Source organism: Pleurodeles waltl, chromosome 6, assembly GCF_031143425.1.
Source record: "Pleurodeles waltl isolate 20211129_DDA chromosome 6, aPleWal1.hap1.20221129, whole genome shotgun sequence".
Taxonomy (NCBI): Eukaryota; Metazoa; Chordata; class Amphibia; order Caudata; family Salamandridae; genus Pleurodeles; species Pleurodeles waltl.
This window is the reverse complement of record NC_090445.1, coordinates 875,774,707-875,797,209: the sequence shown is the minus strand read 5'-3', so window position 1 is coordinate 875,797,209 and position 22,503 is coordinate 875,774,707. Positions and strand designations below refer to the sequence as shown.

At 45.2% G+C, this 22,503-nt stretch overlaps 1 protein-coding gene across 13 annotated transcripts in view; it reads right to left on the bottom strand.

Moving 5' to 3' along the window:
• The window catches only part of R3HCC1L (R3H domain and coiled-coil containing 1 like), a 194,286-nt gene that overhangs the window by 112,925 nt on the left and 58,858 nt on the right, over positions 1–22,503 (bottom strand). For 5 of the 13 annotated variants that reach the window (XR_011204915.1, XR_011204917.1, XR_011204916.1 and 2 more), the window contains exons 2-4: positions 7,487–7,577; positions 6,784–6,882; positions 5,321–5,510 (exon numbers count right to left, since the gene is read on the bottom strand). The exons of 2 other annotated variants lie outside the window; for them this stretch is intronic. Coding sequence is in view for 2 of the 11 variants with exons in the window: in XM_069239642.1 (XP_069095743.1) it covers positions 5,321–5,373 (53 nt within the window). In the remaining 9 variants the exon portion in view is untranslated. Of the gene's footprint in view, positions 1–5,202; positions 5,511–6,783; positions 6,883–7,486; positions 7,578–22,503 lie in introns of all 13 variants that reach the window. 6 more of the 13 variants (XM_069239644.1, XM_069239649.1, XM_069239650.1 and 3 more) reach the window with 4 other exon arrangements.

The window sequence follows — 22,503 nt, the reverse complement described above, 5'->3', positions numbered from 1 at the left end:
CAAAGGTTCAACTTTGGCAGCGTCTAATTATCTGTAAATTTCTAATAGAATTCCGTCAAATCCAGGAATGATAGCAACCATTCCCTTCTTCCAGTACAGGGGCATTTACCACTGCCTGCACATGATTTTGCTTTGGTTGTATTTCATTTTTGGTAATACAATGTCCCAAATACTCCACTTCCTCACATTTTAATTTACATTTCGACTATTTAAGAGTTAAACATTTCTGTACCAAATGATGAAGTACTTTCCTCAAATTGGATAAACGTTCTTCCACATTTTTGTCACATAGTAAAATGTCGTCCTGTAATGCAATGGCCCCATCAATGCTTTCTAGCGTTTCTTTTATTGAACGCTGGAAGACAGGGACTGCACTGGTCAATCTAAAAGGCATTCTGCAAATTTGGAACAAGCCTTCTGGTGTTACAAATGCTACAATAAATACAAATGTTAGGTGTTGTGATTCCTTATCCAACTCAATCTGGCAGTAGGCACTAGCAAGATCTAAAGTGGAATAACCTGAAGCTCCAGCCAATATAGAAAATAATTCACACACTTATTAATGGATGCCTATCTATCCATATCTCATTGTTTAGGCCTCTAAGATCCACACAAAACCTAAGCTCACCTGAATGTTTCAAAGAAATCACAACTGGTGAAACCCAAGGTTACGACTCAAATACATTGAATAACCTGGCTGTTGCATAAATCTTTTAACATCTTTCAATTGTGCCCTGTAAGTAAGAGGTACATTCCAAACGTTATGTCTGGCTAGGACAGCATCATCCAGCAAGTCCCCTTTTGCTTAAATCACTAATTTCCCAGCGTGTCACAAAACACCTCTGGAGAATCACTTTTCAATGTTTTTTACAAGTTGTTCATCATTCACCCCTCTTACTGCATTAACCAGTGATACAGCATTAGGGTCTAACTTAATAGCCAATTCTTTTTGATGAGGTTACCCCAAAATAGGATCACCTTTAGCAGCAACATAGATCTTGCCATGGGCCACTTTATCAAAGAACTGAATGTTAGCCCAAAATTAATTTAACAGTTCAATGTGGTGGTTGTGCAACCACCTTGACGTACATCAGGAGGTAATAATTTCTCATCCAGTTTGCTTCCCATAAGGACTTACTTACTATGATATGCCAAGCACAGAAATCCACTATGACTTCCACATTCTTACCATTAATCTCAATCATACATTTGGGAAAACCACTGACACCACCAGCTCTAGCAGACCGCACAGCATTAGAAATTAAGCCATCATCACCATCATTATACTCATCCACCAAGCAATTAACATTGGTTTCAGAGTTACTTCTGCAAACTCTTCCAAAATGTCATTCTTCTGGCAATGATCACAAGATTTCTCAATTGCATGGCATTCCTTAAAATTAATAAGGTGATAACTACTGTCGCTCCTATAGAAATTAATTGAAACTTTTTTGTTAGGCACATCTTTTTCTTCCCCACATTAATTCCAGCACCAGATTCTAAAGTGTTCCAATCCCCACCAACATTCCTGCTACTGCCTTTGATCTCTTGCACAAACTTCTCAAATGGATCAATACTATTGGAAATACTCAAAGTAGCATCATGCTAGTTCCTACCCAAAATCTCTTCTGCACTTTTTCACTCTTAGTTTTCATCATGACCTGATCTCTAAAAGTCTGGTCATATATAATTGTTTCAAATAAAAAAATATGCCAGGGCTCTAAAAGTCGGCACATACTCCTCAATGCCGTCACCCCCTATTTGTGCTCTCGAGAGGAATTTAAACCTTTGCATAACAGTATTGAGTTTTCCCCATATCTAAAACAAAGTTGGTTCAAAGCATACTGAAACACAATATGTCCTGGAGATTTCAACAGAGGTAATGACTTGAAGTCTTTGAGACTAACACTTCCCAAAGTATGTTTGAAGTGAGTGAGTTTCGTTTGGAGTGGGCAATCATCCCCTTAAAAGACATCTACATAAGCCAGGAATACAGGATACCAGAGTTCCCAATCCATTGGTGTTTCTGCTTTAGATTGCAGGAATGAAGGTGCTGGTGCAATACTCGCTATTTTTAAAAAGAATTAGAATGTACCCAAAGTAATCAAAACAAAAAGAGCTAGCAAAATAAATTTGTATCCATGATTCAATAAGACCATATGTCACAATAAATACTTTCACAATGTATACAGGTGCCTACAATGTCTGCGGTCTATTAATACCTATTCTTGACCACAAATAATAATAATTAGATATGCTGCTTTGTCCTGTGATGCCTGAATATTACTAGGCCTGGGCGGAAAACTCAACTCACTGAGTTTTTGGAATTCAGACATTTAGCGCTATGTGAAGTAGCACGGAGTTCCAGAATTCGGTGCTATCCAGCACGAAGAGGAGTTTTTATTTTTATTTTTTTTGGTCGCGTGTGCAAAATTTGTTTTATTGCTGGTGAGTGCCACAATACTCTTGGACCGTAAGCGAGCACAAGACTTCATGCCGACTTGCTCGGCTTCCGACTGCGACGGCTGCAAAATTAGCACAGCTCACGAATGCACCTCAAGTAGATTTTCTACTTGAGATACATCTAAATCTAGTTAAACAGAGGTTTCCAAGTGGATTTCCTTCTCCAATGGACCCTTCAAATTGCTTTTTAGGGTGAGAAGCCTTTTTTTCCCTTAACAGGAAAGAAGTGCCCCAGAGACTCCATCTTCCTGTCCCTGCCTAGCAGGCTCCTAGCAGTGCTTTGTCCATCTCCTAGTCACTTTTTACTTCAATTTCGAGGTGGAAGGATTGCTCTATTTGTCTCCTGGTTATAATACGATTAGATTTAAGGACTTTGTTTTTGTGATATCACACTTGTGTTACAACTACTATTGTATAAGGGTGTTGTTTCTTTGCTGGGTAATGCACCAGTATTTCTTTGCACTTTAAATTGATCTTTAAATGTTATAGTTGTGGGTGGCTTGGAGTTTAAGTAGGGGCCTAGGTATTTATTTAGCATTTCAAAATATTTTCATCTTTTGTAAAGAAAAATTGTTGCGCAGCTTGGTACCTTTTCTCCACGTTACATTTGCAATGTTCAATTTATTTTACTACGTGCCCTACGCTTCCAATGGGCCTCCTAGCCAGAGAGGCCCAGTACTAATAGTCATCAGTGCTTGAAATAAACATTTCTGTGGTATATAGTTTTAAAACTTAATTTAAGGCAGGGATGGAATTGGATTAAGTAAAAAATGTTGGCTATTATTTTCATGTCATTTTTTTTTAAAAAACGGTATATGTTGCGGGGTAATACTGATGGCATAGGAGGATGTGTGTTGTAAAATTGTCATAGCTCTGTTAATTTTAGTGTTTTGCATTGCTGAATTAATGTTAGTGTTTTCTTTAGTGTTACCATCATGCCTCCTATTTCTGGCCTGTGTGTTTGTCATCGGCAACCATTTGTCTTTGTTCTCCATGCCATGTGGCCAGGGGCTAATTTGTGTAGTTTATGTCCATAGCCCTGAATGTGTTCTTTGTTCAAAATACCTCCTTCCTCTCCGCTGTTGTTTGACTATGTGTCTGGCAGCCATTGTGTGCATCCAGCAGTGTGCCTTTGTCATGGGCTTGCATGTGTTCTTGATTCTCCATGCCTCCTTGCTCTCTGCTGTTTGACCATGTGGCTGGCGGAAATTTTGTTCATCCAGCAGTGTGTTTTTGCCATAGCCTTGCATGTGTTCTTTGTTCTCCATGCCTCCGTGCTCTCTGCTGTTGTATGACCATGTGGCTGGCAGCCATTTTGTGCATCCAGCCAGTGTGCCTTTGCCGTAGACTTTCATAGATGGATGTCATACCCGTTTAATAATATGCCTGTGGATCATTGTGTACACTAAGAACATGCTTTGGATTAATAGAGCTTAATTTATTACATGATTTGTTTGGCATTTTCTTTGCAACTCCTTGCCTCCAATAAACGTATTTCTTCTTATCATACAAACATCTGCAATTATTGTTTTTTTATTAAATCTTTTATTTTAATTGTATTAAGGTAATGTTTTACTTTAATTTATTTAAATGTTTTATATTAATTTTCTTATTTGACATATTTATAATTTATTTTGTTGTCGTTTTAATTTCATTTTTATTTTAGATTTTTATTTCTTTAGATTTTTGTTATTTTTTAGATGGACCTAATTTTTTTTGCATTTTGCCTTAATCCATCCATCCACCATTGGTGCACAGCCATGCTACAGCTTCAGTTTCTTTAGAAACATCCTCTAAAGCTTGGCTGCGGGTGCACTACAGACACATCAGCAGCATAATTTTGTTTTTTTTAAAACAAATTATTCCATTTCCGCTGGACCACCTTACTGCCATAGTTTTTTTCAGGAATATTCCATTTTCCCATGCACCTCTCTGACAAATGCAGGAGCCTCCTTTAAAATAGATGGAGATATAGCAAGGAGCTACATCTGTATGTTGCGTTGTCTGATTAGTAACGACAACTTATGGCATGGTGGTGTGGGTTGACCCTACAAAGTTTAGATAAATTGTTATTTATTACATAAGTAACCATCCACACTAATGTTGCACTTGTCTGTATTATTTCAACCTGCAACAATGCCACGTTTCACTAACTACATGTTTTTTTTGCCTGATTGCTTTTAGGTGCACACGGAAAAGAAGCAGCATCACTCGTAGTACTGCCAAAGGGAATCCTCTACAGTGATTTCAGTCTTCCAATCCCTTCCGCTTGTGCAGCTCAGTGTCACTGCCAACTGAGCGCTTTAAGATGGCCCCAAAGAAAGCTGCTCCAAAGAAAGTGGTCAGCAGGGGTGGCTCCTTCACAATGGTGAAGGAGCATTGTCCCCCTGGCTAAGCCAGGAGCTGAAAAATAAAACAATATTTCTTTCTCATTTTACCTTTCAGCTGGTGGCTCAGCAGGGAGGGGTGGGGTTGGTCCACGGGAAGGGGGGAAAGAGGACGGGAAGGAGGAGAAAGTGCACCTAAGTGCGTATGAGTGTTGGTCCGGCCGGCCCCAAAGTCCAACGAAACTCCACAACGAAAGTCCAAAGAAAAAGTCCAAAGTGAAAAATAAAATCTGTTTCTAACTCTCCTTACCACCCTCTCCACCCACAAGTGTCCCAACCACCAAAATAAATAAATGAAAAAGCGTCATAAAAGGGCATTCTCCACCCGGGTCCATGGATCATCAAGGATCACCTCAATATGTGCCACCTGGCGGTCCAGGCATGCAAAGTGTTACAGGACGCTGCGCTGGAAATTGAGGTCCGAGTGTGGGCATCAGTGGAGGGACACGGACGTTTTGATATCACCTTACGGCTGCACTGACTGTGCTGTTGGGAGGCCCTGGCGGCTGGATGAAGGATGCATGTTGACAGCTGCCTGGGCTTCGTTTTCCTCCTGAAGAGCCACCAACTGCTAATATTCAGTATGGATAGCCTCCAACCTCTGCAGCCGGAGCTGGGCTAATATCTCCTGGTGAGTAGGAGGATGTCCAAAAGGAGAAGCTATAGTAAAGCAGAAAAAGGAAAATGACAAATTAGAAACAGTGCTCTGTGCAAACCTTTTAAAAAGTAGAGTGACACAGCAGCAGTAAATAGCTGGTTCCCCGGGGCCACTGTAATCTGTTGTGGCTGACTGCGAGTCATAGGGCTATTTTGTTTTTTACCCGCACACGCATCACTGTAGTTAAATAATGTCAAAAGGGTCACATTTGAACTGCCATGAATCAGTTATGGAAGCCATGAAATAGTTATCACTTGTACATGAAGTCTGTGAGCCTGGGACAGAACTTTGGAAAGAATACAGGGCTGAAGTACTAGAAGGTGACAGAGTGGGCACTGGATGGAAGGAAAATAAACCTTTTTTCAATTTGGCAATGCATTGACAACTTTGTAACTGCTGCATTAACTGAAGCAGATGCACATTGCACAGACAACACTGTTGTACTACCATATTGATCTTAAGTGCAGTTACATCGTAGTAGCATGGGTGACTAATGGGAAGGGGAGTATGATGATGGGTGGGAGGATAAATATCTGCTTTGATTAACAACTACAGTGAGTTAAGGGAGTAGACAAAAAATACCCTCCCACACACTTTGAACCAAAGCTTTGATAACCATGCAAACCAAGAAAAGTAGGTGAACAGATAAGTCCCTTTAGACTTCCCTTATTTCTTGATCCAAGCAATTATCCATTCATCTTTTCACTCATCTAGTCACCCTTTGGTACACTACCATTTAAGCTATACACTCTTGTCCAGTCTTTCACCATTCCAATCCAGCCATCTATATATCCACCCATCCATCCCTGTACTTACCTATCCATTATCCACCCTTTGAACCACCCTTTCACCTACCATTTACCAGAGCATTGTTTGTTACCATCCACCCATCCCCACCAGACCGTCCTTCTACCCATCCACCCTTCACCCACAAAGGCATCCTTTTACCCCTTTCATCCATCCTTTCACCCACCCATGCAACTCCTACCACTCATCCATACATCATTTCCTTTCACCCAACCACACATTCTTTCATTCATATACCATTTTACCCGTTCTTTCTTTTACTCATCCGTCCTTCTTTCACTTTTCCTTCAAGACATCATTTGTGGCATCTGGTCATTATGAGCTTTTGGCTGCTGATTTGCAGATAGAAGAGGTCATTAAGAACTCAACCCCACTGTAGCTGTAGCTGTAAAACCAAGGGGTTCACAAGCAATGCCCTTGCAGTGTGTATACTAGTAATTGTCAATGAGCAAGAGCAATATGACTTACCAATTCCTATCACTGCTGCTGCCGCTTCTTCCCCTCCGGCCACTGCCGTGTTCAGGACACTGCTGCTGCCACTGGTCCCTGCACTGGGGGTTGGTGCAGCTGAACAATGTTACACATTTTAGATTTCAATAAAATACAACAATAGTTCACTGTAGTTCTATCTTTTTCTACCATTCAATTGAATTTTGTGGGTTATGTTAGAGAACCCAGGTAGTCAACTCAACCACAAACGTTTCATAATGGAGTGGCAGAGCTAAGTCACTGAAGCACACAAAAAGCGTGGAATATTTTGATCAATCCAGGAGGACCTATGGTGAGGTCTTGGTTGGCAAATGCAATGGGCATAAGCAAGGCAAAGAAAACCTTCAATAACATACGTAGAAAAGATGACTTGGGCATGTAATCGTGTAGGTAAGGTTCTTGTCCTAAAAAGCTGTCCTCTTAAAGTACCAGTTTACAAAAGGGGAGAAGGGAAAGCTAAGCTTAATAACAAAGCAGAGGAAAGCTACATACTAGTATAGACAAGAGGAAGTCAGCAACATGAAAAATAGATAAATGCAGGGATAAAAATAAGGAAGGAAAACAAGTACAAAAAAGGTAGACAGGCACAGTAAAAAAGAAAAGAAAAAGTATTTGAAATGAGGAGAGGTGAAAGTTAGGAAAATAATAATAATAACAATAATAATATAACAGGAAGACTTACTGGGACCAACAGATCTGACAGCTTCCACACTGGTGGTGGCACTGGCACCCTTGTCTCCTGGAACCACCTCGGACGTTGTCCTCTTCTTCCTCTTGGGTGCCAATGAAGAAGTAAAGAAGATTAAAAAAAAAAATATAGATTAGTGCAACAGTTATTCTCCCAAAACATATTTTGACAGGCAGAGGCAAACCCAGTAACACTGTACTTTTCAAAATTGGAGTGCCTAGTATTGATTTAACTTGACCTCTTAATTTCCTAATTCCTAAACATAAAACCTACTACAAATTTCTTAAACCTAAACTACATTTACTGCTACATACCACTACCAATGTATTCATATTGCAGCAAATGAGGTTTGCTTCTCAACCACCTCTGACGGGGCAACTCAGCCTCCATTTTTTTTCAATGCACAGATGCATACTATGATACTACACATCACTGGGAGATTGTGATTGGGAGGGGCTGCATAAGCTACATAAAGAAAAGCACAGAGAAGGGAATGCTAACTCACTGATATTACTTATTACTACAACCGCTATCTTGTTCTTGGAGGAGTCTCAGTCTGCGTGGCTTCTTAAAAAAAAAATCAGCCCAAAAGGGCAATGACAAGCACAATTAGGAACCTCTGACTGAGCACTTGGCTAGCTCAAACTGGATCACAAAATACTTGTTGTCACGTAGAAGTAAATTACCTCTGAGAGTCAGCAGTGCTATTAGAAAAATATTAGTATTGTGGAATTGTTCTGCTTTACTTCAGACCGAGAGGGAACAAAGTGAAAGGAATGCAAAGAATGCAACACTCGTCTGAGCAATGAATTTATTAAGGCACTTCCCATGTTACACGAAGATAATAATGTGAGCCCTTAATAAGAATGCAGCAACACACGTGCAACTTTTAAAATAATCACAGCAGTGGAATAATAATCAAAGAAAATGCAATACACCGACAATGAATCTAATACATATATAGTGAATACATATTCATGCATGCACACAGCAAAGCTAGATATAAGAATTTAAAATGCATCACCAAGGGGCTTGAATCCTACATCATCCTTTGTCAGCCAACTTAAAGTTGGGAACCCGTGACACCTGAGACAAAATAGAACAACCCCAAAAGGGATTTACTCTACGCAATGTGTCCACCCTGAGAGACAAGTTCCTTCTTCCTCAGTGTCAAGCTTGCCCACCTTTTATACTTTAAACAAGCTTAAGAGGAAGGCTCTAGAAACTCCCCCTCCCATTGAGTAAGCTGTGAAATTCAAGCACTGGCCGTACCAGGTCAGTGTTGAAAAAAAAAGATAGATACTGGCCAGATCTCACAGTGAATTTCCAAGACCGAGCTGTACCCTGCTCTATCATAAACATTCTCAGCCTGGTGCATCCTTATCTATATTGCCTCCCCCATGTTATGTTCCCTTCCCTAGTGAGAAAAAGTGTAAACGTGTTAACAAGCTGTGCATAGAAAAATGCGACTGCGTTTGAAGCTAAGCACAGCACAAAATGGAGTCAGTGGTCAAGATGGAGCCGGTGGTTAAATACAGATAGCATTACAGGAACACACACTATAAATACATAACTATTGACTCACCGAGCTCTGACACCTCAATGCCCAGCAGGTTTAGCAGTTCCTGCTCATGGTCCAGGATGTCTGCTCAGTGATGTGTTAACTGCGCCTGGGTGCATTGGATCACAGTGTGCAGGCGCACCAATCTGTGCACCCTCCCCCACAGTCGACGCTCCTGAAGGGTGTTACGACTCCCAGGCCAGCTGCCAGCATGGAGGGTAGGTGGCGCTGCCCAAAAAAGACAAGTGCTGCCACCTCACCTAGGTAAAAATGGGTCAGGGCTGCACCTCCTTGGCAGCGCTGATGTCCACAAGGTAAGCAACTAGTAGCTGCACCGACGCCTCCACTCCCTCTGCTGCCCTATTCAAAAAGTCATAAAAAACATGACAGAAACATGACATACACAAACACAAAGACACACACTGATGAAATGAAGGATATTGAGGGGTGGGTAATGTAGAAAATGGTAGAATTGCTTAGATTTAGATAGGACTCAAAGTTAAGCCCAGAGAAAAAAAATGGCTGCGACCATGCGAACCGAGTGATGCCATTCATGCGATATTTTCACATTTGGAATGTGAAAAACTAAGTGCAAATAGGTCCGCCAAGCAATTAAGCCCGCTCGGGGAATTCGATGGGAGCTCACAGAGTTTTTTAACCACTTCATGGAACTCTGCGAGCTCGACCCACCCCTACACGGTACATGCATGAACTACAATTCCCATGTGTAAATGTTTAAAAAGGTGTGCAAATAATCATAGCGTCCGCACCTCTGCATGTAATTTGTCCAGATATTCTGTTACAAATCACCTGTGATGCGACCTCTGAAGATGACACTGGTATGTCTGTCACCGATGACAGGCAATCAGCGATGTCACATTGCTCCGTTTTCCCGTCATGATACTTTTGAACATCACTACATCACTTGCATAATGCAACAAAATTATTATTAGTATTATTTTCTCGGCACTAACCTAATCCACTAACTGATGCTAAACCAATAATGAACTACTCCTGTATTCATAAAGTATCTCTTTTCTTGCTATCTTTCCCATTCTCCCCATTCACAGATAGTTTTTCACGTGCCTGTGAAAGTAGGCCAAGTAGACCTCTCTAAGCACTTTATCTCATTGCTTTTTGAAGTTTTAATCTATATTTGTCTAACTGCAGTTACCATTTTCTTTTATTCCTCGATTTGTGTTCTCAATATGGACTCTACGTTCTGTGATTTAACTCATACATAACCCTTCCTTGGAGAGTTAGTTGTCCGACCCGCTAAGGTATTTTTTCGTGCCCCAATACTTGAGCTAACTGTTTACGATTGCGTTTTCCTGGTAATGCCCGAGAAGCATAATCAGTCCGCCGTTTTGCTTTGCATTCTAGAACTTGCTGGCTATTTAACCCATTATAAGATCGGGACCACAAATCCTAAAATGCTAAGTCTGGACTAGAACTAATACAAACACGTATAGATCGAGGCCATGAATGAAACTGCTTTCGTGTTACATATACAGAACGACATAGCATTTTAGGCAGCCCTGTGCTTGGTACCATGGCTCAGGCAAAGTATAAGCCACACGACTCCTCCAGAAAATACTGTTGTCACTCCTACACCAAGCAGGATTGAACTATTTTCAGAGTGGGGCTGGTGGTTGCTGAATTCATGATTATAAACTGGAAAATGAATGCCAGCATTTACTGCCCTCAGGTACAGCGAGGTGACTGTAACACCCGCGGACCTCTGGTTCGAGCTCTACCGAGCAGGGCGAACGTGGTCTGGCTATACCGCGCTCCCGACTCCTTGTTCCCGAGCGCACGCACACAACATGAGAAAAAACAGACAGTCATGCCGTACACCACAGTGCTAGACACTTAGTCGTAAATTGTCGGAGGTAGTGCACGGAATCATCCCTTTCACACATACTGGGGTTAGGGTGACCACCTGGCATTGAGGCAAATTCTGGACAGGACTGTTAAAAATTCAGGACAAAGGGTCAAAATTCAGGACAAAAATTCAGGACAAAGGGTCAAAATTCAGGACAAAAATTCAAGAACAAACGTCAGTTTTACAGACACGCGCAAGAGAGGCCATGCCTCACTATGTTGTTGGTGCATTTATTTACTCTTTTTTAACATAGCACTATTTATTCACTGTGGACCTTTTGTGTTTGCCTCCTGGTATGCTACATTCAGGTGTCACATTACGTCCTTGTTCAGTAGTAAATTAATGCCCTTCAGTACTGCGGCAAGGCAATCACCCCTACCCAAATCTACCCGATCTTTCCTGAAGAGAAAGTAACAGCAAAATTTTGATTATGTTTCTGAACATTTTAAAACCCCTGGAAACCAGTTTGGGACACATTAAGGTAATTAACCTTATGCTAGTTTAAACAAATTGAACAAAAACATCTAGCTTACCCCAACCGCCCATGAACTTTCAACCTAATTTTTTTTAAAGAGGCAGGGCAGATGGTGTGGGCGACAGTCTCACACCTAATGTCATGATGTGATGTACCCATAACTTGTCTGTAGTCTCACTGCACTAGAGTGTATGAATGGAACTCTACATTTGTCTCAGAAATGGGAGCCCGGACTACCAATCAAAGATAATCAAAGAGGAGGATGAAACTGAGATCAAATGGGAGATCCACTGCAAGTAATTCAAAGGGTTGTTGCTAAGAACTGGATAAATAAAGAAGAGAAGAACAAGGTGGGACAATTCCTAAAATCAGACAAGATGGGTCCACCAAGACTATTTGAAGGTATTGAGTACCTGGGGAGTTGTCTCTGCACACAGGAGCGAAACAGAAGGGGCACTGTCAAGTGGTTGAACAAGCAACACCCATCCACCTTGGCAAACTCTTCTGGTGCAATGGTCCGCTGTTAGTGCTTTTGAAGGGTGAGCAGGGGCCAGACCCCTTGCAAGGTTGTGCAAGGCAATTGCCCGCTTTGTCCATGTCTTTATATGGTTTTGAAATTGAGCAAAAGCCAAACTAGAGATCTGGGTTATTCCTAAGTGTCAAGTACACATAGAATCTTCAAAATATTTGGGATGTAAATTGCACAAACAAAATTTAGAAATTGTAAAAATGTATTTAGTGTTTCTTCAACATATGGCACTGTTTTCGCCTTCATATACAATTAGATCTCAGATTGAACTGGGAACCAGTTACCTTTTGATACCTAGTGATTAATATCTACCATTCTTACACTGATTTCCAGGATGAAAATCTCGGCAGAGCGAACGGTCCCTCCAAGCCCAGTTTGCTTTTTGGTCTTCTCTTCTGCTTTCTGTAAAGGCCACGTGGCACTAGTGAAGATGGTGTGCTACCCCAATGATAGTATTATTTTGCAAACCTTCCCCTGCTCGTCCTTCATTCCTTCTTCAGATAGGCCACACATCTGATTTGGTCACTGCGGCGCCATCGGGAGCTCTTTCCACTCAAAAGCTAACTGTGACTGCGGGTGGATTAGGTTTTCCGGGCTGAGAATGCTATTATTCAGCTGCACAGGTCCAATGGGTGGCTCACTGGCTTTCTGCCCACCTCCCTGCATGAGATGGGGTTTACCAGTAAAGACTTTTAAGGAAGGCTTAATGCACTGCTCATTGTTTCCTACTGACCATTCTATGGATCACCATCCGGGGTTGTCATGCACAGCTTTCTCTTGCCTTGCCAGAACCTGTAAACTGACACGAAGAAGCCCCATGCTCCTGCACTACCTTTGCTAAGCCTTCCCACTCGCACAGGATGGCTGTGCTCAGAGCAACTCCATCAGTGGCCTGTTGCAGGTGTCTTAAAATTGGGGACTTTGTTTCAGAACAGTGAGCTACTAAATTTCCAAACCCTTGTGGCAGACTACCATCTTGACCCTGTCACCAGGCAGGTCGCTCCCCCCATCTGCCACGCAGCCCCCTGTGGGTTGAACCTCCGTTGCCACTTTTGCCGCCTGACTACTCGCTCCCTTTTTTCTATTCCCCTGGGCTTGTGCTTCTGTGCCACTTGTTTTTTCCATTCTGTGCCCCTGTGTTTTGCTTCTGTACCCCTGTGCTCTGCTGTCCCTCTCCCGCCGTCTTTTCCCGCTGTTTTTTCCCCGGGTTTTCCCCTGGGTTTTTCCCCGGGTTTTTCCCTTGCTGCTGAGCCCCTGCTGCCCCGCCCCCTTCACTCCCATTGGCCGCCCCGCTCCCACCTCCCAGCTGCTCCTCCCTCCCTCTGCCCTCATATGGAGGTTGCGAAGCGGGCGCGCCGCTGGCGCGCCGAAGGCGCGCCTAAGGCAAGCCCGTCTGCGCCCGTCCACGCCTGGACCGCACCCAGCACCAGCACCAGAACCCCTGGAACCCGCACCCCCCGCAACGCCAGACTGCACTACGACGCAAGCACCCTCCACGCACTCAACACCAGACGAGACCACCCCTGCTACCGGGCCACCCCGAAACGCACCCAGGGGCCTTTCACCTGCCGGAACTGCAGATTCTCCAGCATCCAACCCTCCACACCACCAGCCAGAGAACCCAACCACCTCCGCTGCATCCTCCTCAACACCCGCTCTGCTCGCAAGCACGCCATCGAACTTTGGGACCTCCTAGACTCCACTGCCCCCGACGTTGCCTTCCTGACGGAGACCTGGCTGAACGCCACCTCAGCACCAGACATTGCCATAGCCATCCCACAGGGCTACAAGATCTCCCGCAGAGACCGCACCAACAGAGTGGGAGGAGGAATCGCCATCATCCACAAAGACTCCATCAAAATCTCAACGAACACCGATGACACCCTCACCACCGCCGAGCACATGCATTTCCAGATCCACACCGACCCCAACACCACCCTCAGAGGAACTCTCATCTACAGACCTCCCGGACCCCGCCCACAGTTCAGTGACACCATCGCTGACCTCATCAGCACCCACGCCCTCGCTTCCACGGACTACATCCTCCTCGGGGACCTGAACTTCCACCTCGAGAACAACAACGACACCAACTCCACCGCCCTGATCGACAACCTCGCCAACCTCGGACTCAAACAGCTAGTAACGACACCCACTCACGCCGCTGGACACACGCTTGACCCCATCTTCTCCGCAAGCCCCCACGTCTCCTTCAACCACACCACCGAACTACACTGGACCGACCACAGATGCGTCCACTTCACCTTCAGAAAACACACCACCGCACCCAACAGCTACCACGCCGCTGCTGGGGCAAGGTCACCGGGGACCAACTGACTACCGCCCTCGCCCTGAGACCACCCACCAACCCCACCGACCCAGACACTGCCGCGACCAACCTCACACAGTGGATCAACAACTGCGCCAACACCCTCGCCCCTCTCAAGACCTTTACAACCAACAACACCAACAAGAAAGCCACCTGGTTCACAGAGGACCTCCGTATCTCCAAGCACACCTGTCGGAAGCTGGAGAAGAAATGGCTCCACGACCGAACACCAGACAACCACACAGCCCTCAAAAGTGCCACCCGCAGACATCACCAACTCATCAGGACCGCCAAGAAGACCGCCTTCAAGGACCGCCTAGACAACAACGCACACAACACCAAAGAGCTCTTCAGCATCGTGAAAGAACTCTCCAACCCCAGCTCCATCACCAACGACATCCCGCCATCTCAAGACCTGTGCGACTCCCTGGCCACCTTCCTCCACCGCAAGATCACCGACATCCACGGCAGCTTCAACCCCGACCCCCCCTCACCCACCACCGAGTCCACCACCCCTGCGACTACCACTCGCATCAGTCGCCTGACCGCCTGGTCCAGCGTCAGCGACAAAGACACCATCAAAACCATGAACTCCATCCACTCCGGATCCCCATCGGACCCCTGCCCTCACCACGTCTTCAACAAAGCCAGCGCAGCCATCGCGCCCCACCTCCGGAAAACAATCAACTGTTCCTTCGAGACAGCAACCTTCCCAGAAAGCTGGAAGCACGCTGAGATCAACGACCTTCTGAAGAAGCCCAAGGCGGACCCCAAGGACCTCAAGAACTTCCGTCCCATCTCCCTGCTCCCTTTCCCGGCAAAAGTGACCGAGAAGATTGTCAACAAACAGCTGACCCGCTACCTCGAAGTCAACAACATCCTGGACCCGTCCCAATCTGGTTTTCGCAGTAACCACAGCACCGAGACCGCCCTCATCGCCGCCACTGACTACATCCGGACCCTGATGGACAAAGGAGAAACAGCTGCCCTCATCCTCCTGGACCTATCAGCAGCCTTTGACACGGTCTGCCACCGCACCCTATCAGCACGCCTCCATGACGCCAGTATCCAAGAGAAGGCCCTGGCCTGGACCACATCCTTCCTCTCCGGCAGAACCCAGAGCGTCCGCCTCCCACCCTTCTGCTACAAAACCACTGAGATCATCTGCGGCGTCCCACAGGGATCCTCCCTCAGCCCGACACTGTTCAATATCTACATGGCCCCCCCTCGCCCACGTCACTCGACAACACAACCTCAACATCATCTCCTACGCCGACGACACCCAGCTGATTATATCCCTCACCGAAGATCCCGACACCGCCAAAGCTAACCTCCACCGAGGAATGAAGGCCATAGCCGACTGGATGAAGGACAGCAGACTGAAGCTGAACTCAGACAAGACGGAGGCCCTCATTCTCGGACCCACCCCATCAGCCTGGGACGACTCTTGGTGGCCCACGTCACTAGGCACAGCCCCGGAACCCACGGACCACGCACGCAACCTGGGGGTCATCCTCGACTCCACTCTCTCCATGACCAGGCAAGTCAACGCCATCTCTGTGTCCTGCTTCAACACCCTCCGTATGCTCCGCAGGATCTTCAAATGGATCCCCCTTGACACAAGAAAAACGGTTACCCAGGCCCTCATCACCAACAGACTCGACTACGGGAACGCCCTCTACTCAGGAACTACAAACAAGCTCCTGAGACGACTCCAACTCATCCAGAACGCCTCGGCCCGACTCATCCTCGATGTCCCCTGCCGCAGCCACATCACACTCCACCTAAGAGGCCTGCACTGGCTCCCCATCAACAAAAGGATCACCTTCAAGCTCCTGATCCACGCACACAAAGCACTGCACAACACCGGACCCACCTACCTCAACAACCGACTCAGCTTCCACACCCCCACCCGAAGCCTCCGCTCAGCCAACCTCGCCCTCGCCACAGTCCCCCGCATCCGAAAAACCACAGCCGGCGGCAGATCCTTCTCCTACCTCGCCGCCAAGACCTGGAACACTCTCCCCACCATCCTACGACAGACCCAGGACCTGCTGGCCTTCAGAAGACTCCTCAAGACCTGGCTCTTCGACCAGTAGCACCCCCCCCCTCCCCAGCGCCTTGAGACCCTTGCGGGTATGTAGCACGCTTTACAAATGCAGTGATTGATTGATTGATTGATCTTCACCCCGGTCAACTCCTTACTTACAACCACCTTAAATAATCATTAAATGCCCTAGTTCATGTCTGCCACCTAGCACTAACCCTACAAGAGGTGTGCCAGAAGCTCTGTACCATAGGAAATGGTGGCAAACTGATAGAATGGGTGTACAGACCTATCCTGCAACATGGAAACCACTCCAGGTCTTCTCGTCATACTACCTGGGTGATTGATGTAGCCAAACCTCTGCAAGATATGGACTAAAATACTGGACTTTCCCCACAAAGTACCCCACAGCTGTTACTTTAAGTAAACTCATAGTGCTTCCTTGTGAATGCATTCTGCCCATTGCTTGCCATTGACCTTGTGGTTTGTAACTCACAATTTGTTGCTTTCAATTTGCTGGCTTTATTTGTTTTAGGCTATGCAGCTTGAATTTGTCCCTTCCCTTGCCAAAACCTTATTTACAGTATCCTGCTGAGTGCTCCCTTTCTGTAAACAGGCCTGTAAATCTTGTTCTTATCTTATCATATTTGCTGTGCATTCAAAGAACAAAGTCAAATGTCAGGCTCTGTCTTCGGTGGGAACTTAGTGTTTATTTTCCTTTCTCTGACTTCAAAGTGAGAGGATTTATGCGACAATCTTGCTGGATACTGGGATTATGAAAGAGTTTTTTCTATCACATGACAACATTTAAATAAACTTCAGAAAATATCAGAATTAGAAGTACAAATCAAGCACATTTTTGTTAATTATGAACTGTGCTGGAAACAAATACCTTTACATGATTAAAACAAATCATTGCATTAGGTGATGCAATTTCCACACATCATCATCTGTGCACAGTATAGTTTGATTTGAAAAACTGTAAATCTGTGCAAATGTAATGGTCATTTCAATCAAAAATGTGTTGTCTGTAATGGCAGTGTGTTAGCATATCATCCATACTGCACTCCACTCTGCTCTGCACCACTACACGCCACTGCACCCTAGTCTGTATCACTCTACTTTACTCCACTACATGCCCCTGCACTCTTCTCCATTCGGAACCACTCCACATTATGCCACTGCACTCTATGCTACTTCACACTATGCCTCTCTACTCTCCTCTGTACCACTCTACTCTATGCCACTGCACTTTATGCCTCTCTACACCACTGCGCTCTGCTCGTCTGCACGCCATACCACTCCAGTCTAGGCAACACCAATCTAATCCGCACAACTCCACTCTCTGCCTCTCTGCAACACTGCACTGTACGCCACTGCACTCGAAGCTAATACACTCTATGCTAATGCACTTTACTCTGTAACACTCAACTCTATGCCCCTGCACTCTACATCAGTACACTGTACATCACTCTAATCTACTCTGCACCCCTGCACTCTATGCCACGGCACTCTACACTACTTTACGCCATCACACTCTATGCCACTTTATGCAACTCTACTATAACCTGCACCACTCCACTCTAAGCCACCTCACTCTACTGTGAAATAATCTACTTTATGCCACTGCACTCTGTGCCACTGCATTTTATTCCACTGCACTCTCCCTGCACCTCTCCACTCTATGCAACTGCACTCTACTCTGAAACAATCTATTTTACGCCACTGTACTCTATACCACTCTGACCACTGCACTCTAGTTCAATGCACTCTACACCACTGCACGCTGACACTCTGCAACACTGCACTGGCCGCCACTATATTCTACACCACTCTGCTCTGTACTACTGCCTTCTGCACCAATATACTCTATTCCACTGCATTCTATGCCACTCTACTCTGCCCAATGCCACTATATGCAACTGCACTCTACACCAGTGCACTCTAAACAACTGCACTGTATGCCACTGCCCTTTACTCTATGCCACTGTTCTCTGTACCACTCTACACCACTACACTGACACTCTACTCTGCAACTCTGCACTCTACACCACTCTACTCTATGCCACTGCACTCTAGGCACTATACTCTACTCTACACCACTCTACAATACTCCACTCTGCACCACTGCACTCTGTGCCACATGAGTCTACTCTGCACTCTATGACACTGCACCACTCTGCATTACTGCACTCTGCTACTCTATTGTATGCCACTCTACTCCACTGCACTCTATGTAACTCTACCCCATGCCACTCTATTCCACTGCACTCTGCGCCAATGCACTCTAAACAACTGCACTGTACGCCACTGCCCTCTACTCTGTACCACTGTACTCTATTCCACTGCATTCTATGCCACTCTACTCTGCCCAATGCCACTATATGCAACTGCACTCTACACCAGTGCACTCTAAACAACTGCACTGTATGCTAATGCCCTTTACTCTGAACCACTGTACTCTATGCCACTGTTCTCTGTACCACTCTACACCACTACACTGACATTCTACTCTGCAACTCTGCACTCTACACCACTCTACTCTATGGCACTGCACTCTAGGCACTATACTCTACTCTGCACCACTCTACAATACTCCACTCTGCACCACTCTACACCACTGCACTCTGTGCCACATGAGTCTACTCTGCACTCTATGACACTGACCACTCTGCATTACTGCACTCTGCTACTCTATTGTATGCCACTCTACTCCACTGCACTCTATGTAACTCTACCCCATGCAACACTCTATGCCACTGCACTCTGCGCCAATGCACTCTAAACAACTGCACTGTACGCCACTGCCCTCTATTCTGTACCACTGTACTCTACGCCACTGCTCTCTGTGCCACTCTACTCCACTCTACATCACAGCACTGACACTCTACTCTGCAGCGTTGCACTCTCCACCACTGTACTATACACCGATGTACTATGTACTACTGCATTCTATGCCACTGCACTCTATGCCACTCTACTCTGCATCACTCCACTCTACAGCACTTTGCGCTACTCTGCACCACTCTACACTACGCCACTGCACTCCCTGCAACATGAGTCTACCCTGCAACATGAGTCTACTCTGCAATCTATGCCACTGCACCACTCTACGCTACTGCTCTCTCTGTCACTCTAATGCATGCAACTCTACTCCACTGCATTCTATGCCACTCTACTCTGTCCCACGCCACACCATGCCACTGCACTCTAAACCACTGCACTCTACGCTAACACACTCTAAACAACTGCACTCTACCCCACTGCACTGTACTTTGCACCACTGGGCTCTACGCCACTGTTCCAATGCTACTCTATTCCACACCACACCACTATGCCACTAACTTTAAGCCATGCTGAACAGCAGCTACTCTGGTGTATAACATGGCTAACGGCTAAAACACATTAACAAAGCCAATAACTCTTTCGTAGATGAGACCTATTGCTTTGCCAATGTTTGTTAGTACTATGAGGTACCGAAGTACCTGAAAGAACTGTGAAAAATACAATTACATCATAATAAAGGCTGCTACAAAATGCGCAATTACATTTTGGTTAAATAAAAAAAAAAGTGCTTCTGAAATACAGATGTGAATAATATACAGTTTATACCTAATACTAAAAAAATGTATAACACTCCATTAAAACCACACACTCCACTGCTCACCTTGGAACACCATTACAACACCTCTCTAAAAGTAATGTCTTTGCCATCAGAAAACTTCAAGTGACTCCTTTTAGTAAAGTCAATGCAGGTTTTCAAGCCCTTTTGTATTTACAGATTTACGAGTTGGGCACATTTACATGTCTTTAGGGAAGGAGACTCCCTGGCAATAAGGTCTGATTCTTATCGGTCTGCCCCTCCCTCAGAGCACAGGAGACCCCCTGCCTTCCAGTCCAGCTGGGGAAACTGATCTGCCCATAATTTCGCCCGGCTAAAATTACGGACAAATGCCGTCCGTTAAAGCTTTCATCACGGACAGCAGGGCGAAATTAGGGACAGTCCGTGAAATTTACGGAAGGGTGGTCACCCTACCGGGGTGCACATACGGTTGAGAGCAACCAAGGCTTTTGTTTCTGTTTACCCGCATTCCCCTCGACTTCCTCAGAATGAGACATAGGACAGAAGGAAGTTGGACTGTGTGAAAAGAGGACAAATGGGGCGAGTCGGGGGAGCAGGGGGTGGGGGGCGTTTCAATTGAATGTGCCTAATGTACCGGAGATTTGTGCGGATGCCTCGGAAATGAGAGGCTTGGATCCCTTCCTAGAATATTGATCCAAAGGCAGTTTATGCATCCTGACATTCATAACTGCAGCAGCCTGGTGATGCTGCAGATTAATGGGCCCAGGGGCCTTTCATCCGTCACTTCACATTAATTACTGAAGAGGTGTTTTTCCAGTGATTTACCTGACAGCAGGCACTGATGAATCCCCCCTGACACCGCCTCTTGTCCCCCCAATTTGAGAGACTAGAAATTAATCAAGGTGGCGCCTCCATCCCGCCGGACAATGTCCAGGCTAGCGAGGGAGTGGACCCCAAGTCATCAGTCTCCATAAGCAGACAGTGAAAGCATACTTACAACTGCATGGGGTGTGAAGATAGCGAGACTTGAGTTTGCGCCAAAAATTATTAACAATAAACCTTGAAAACTGGACGTAGGAAAAAGATAGGCGGCAATGTGTTAAGAGATACGGTTTCAATGTCTGATTTTAATAAAGCTAAGCTATTTTTATTCTTTTGCGTTTACATACATAACAGTCACCTTTCAATGAAAACGTGTGATTTTTTTTATAAACTGGCATGGAGCCCTCTCTTACTGATGACAGTCTCCCTAGTGAGAAAAAAAACACAGTTTCCCCGAAATGCTGTGTATGATCTACTTTATTCACGGTTCCATTTTAAGCTTCTGGTCAACTATATATTTTTTTAATAATACATGTATATGTATAATATAATGAATAAGATGAAGGGGACCTTAAACTATCAAATCTGAGCACTGCTGTGTGCCCCTTAGCTCCCTGTAAAATGCAGACAAACGGCAAGGTGACTTCAAAATCACTTTATGGTATTTATATACTTGTGAAACATTTTATTAAAATGTTAAAACGTTAATCAAGCCTATTTGATTTTACTAAAATGATATATTACCCGTAGTAAGGACCAAATTTGTATAGAAAAGTGTTTTTTGTTTTCCTAATAACTTTGACGCTGTTTGATAAATCTTCACTAAATTTTTCAAAAAAATACGATGCTCACTTTAGCTGCTGTCTAGAAAGTTGATGCTAGGTTCTGCTGCTGTATGGAAAGTTTTGGTGTGATCCGTCGAGCGGGGGGCCGTGAAAAAAGCGGGGAATCCCAAAATGCTTTTCCCCCCCCATGTATTTTTCCATAGGGATTTAAAAAAAGGAAAAGCGGCCAAACCACGGATCGGATTTACACCAAATTTGACAGAGAGGTAGCTCTTGGTCCAGAAAGCACTCTTTTTGTTATTTAGTGTAAATCCGTTCAGTAGTTTTTGAGAAAAGAAAGAAAAAACAAGTTTGTGTACATAGGAAGGTGAAGGCTCCGCAAACCCTCCCGATCTCGTGCAGAGATCTGATTGGCTGCTTACACTTCAACTAGACATGTTGTCCGGCATCTTGGGACTTAGCTAAAGCCGAGTTCCAGAAAAAAAGGCAAACAATAAGAAAAAGGGCAGGCCAGGGACACTGACATCTTAGCTTTGGTGCTGGGGTCCCAGAGGGCCCCACCCTTCCCCAACCAAGGGCAAAAAAGCATTAAAAAAAAAAACAGTTCTGCTGCAAATTTGCAGCAAAAATTTAAGGGAAAAAAAAAAAGAAACCACAAGTGCAGCTCCAGCGCTTGTTTTTATATAGCCCCTGGGTGGGCGAGGTCCAGGGGAATGTAAAAAATAAGGAGGGGGGGATGAACAGGGCCCCCTTCCTAGAGTTTACTGAAGCCCTGGGGACCGCCACCTCCACGGGGCTTATATTACAGTGAATGCGGAGGGGCCGCACGTGCCTCAGAGACCATCACCTCTCCAAAGCAAAATGCTTCAATTGAAATGAGGGGGTCCTGTGGAGCCCCTGTTCCCTGGGGATCACCACCTCCCTTGAGCTGTTTTGGTTACATGCGCCTCCCAGGGTCAAACATTTAATTGAATGCAGGGGAGCCGCAAGGCCCCCCG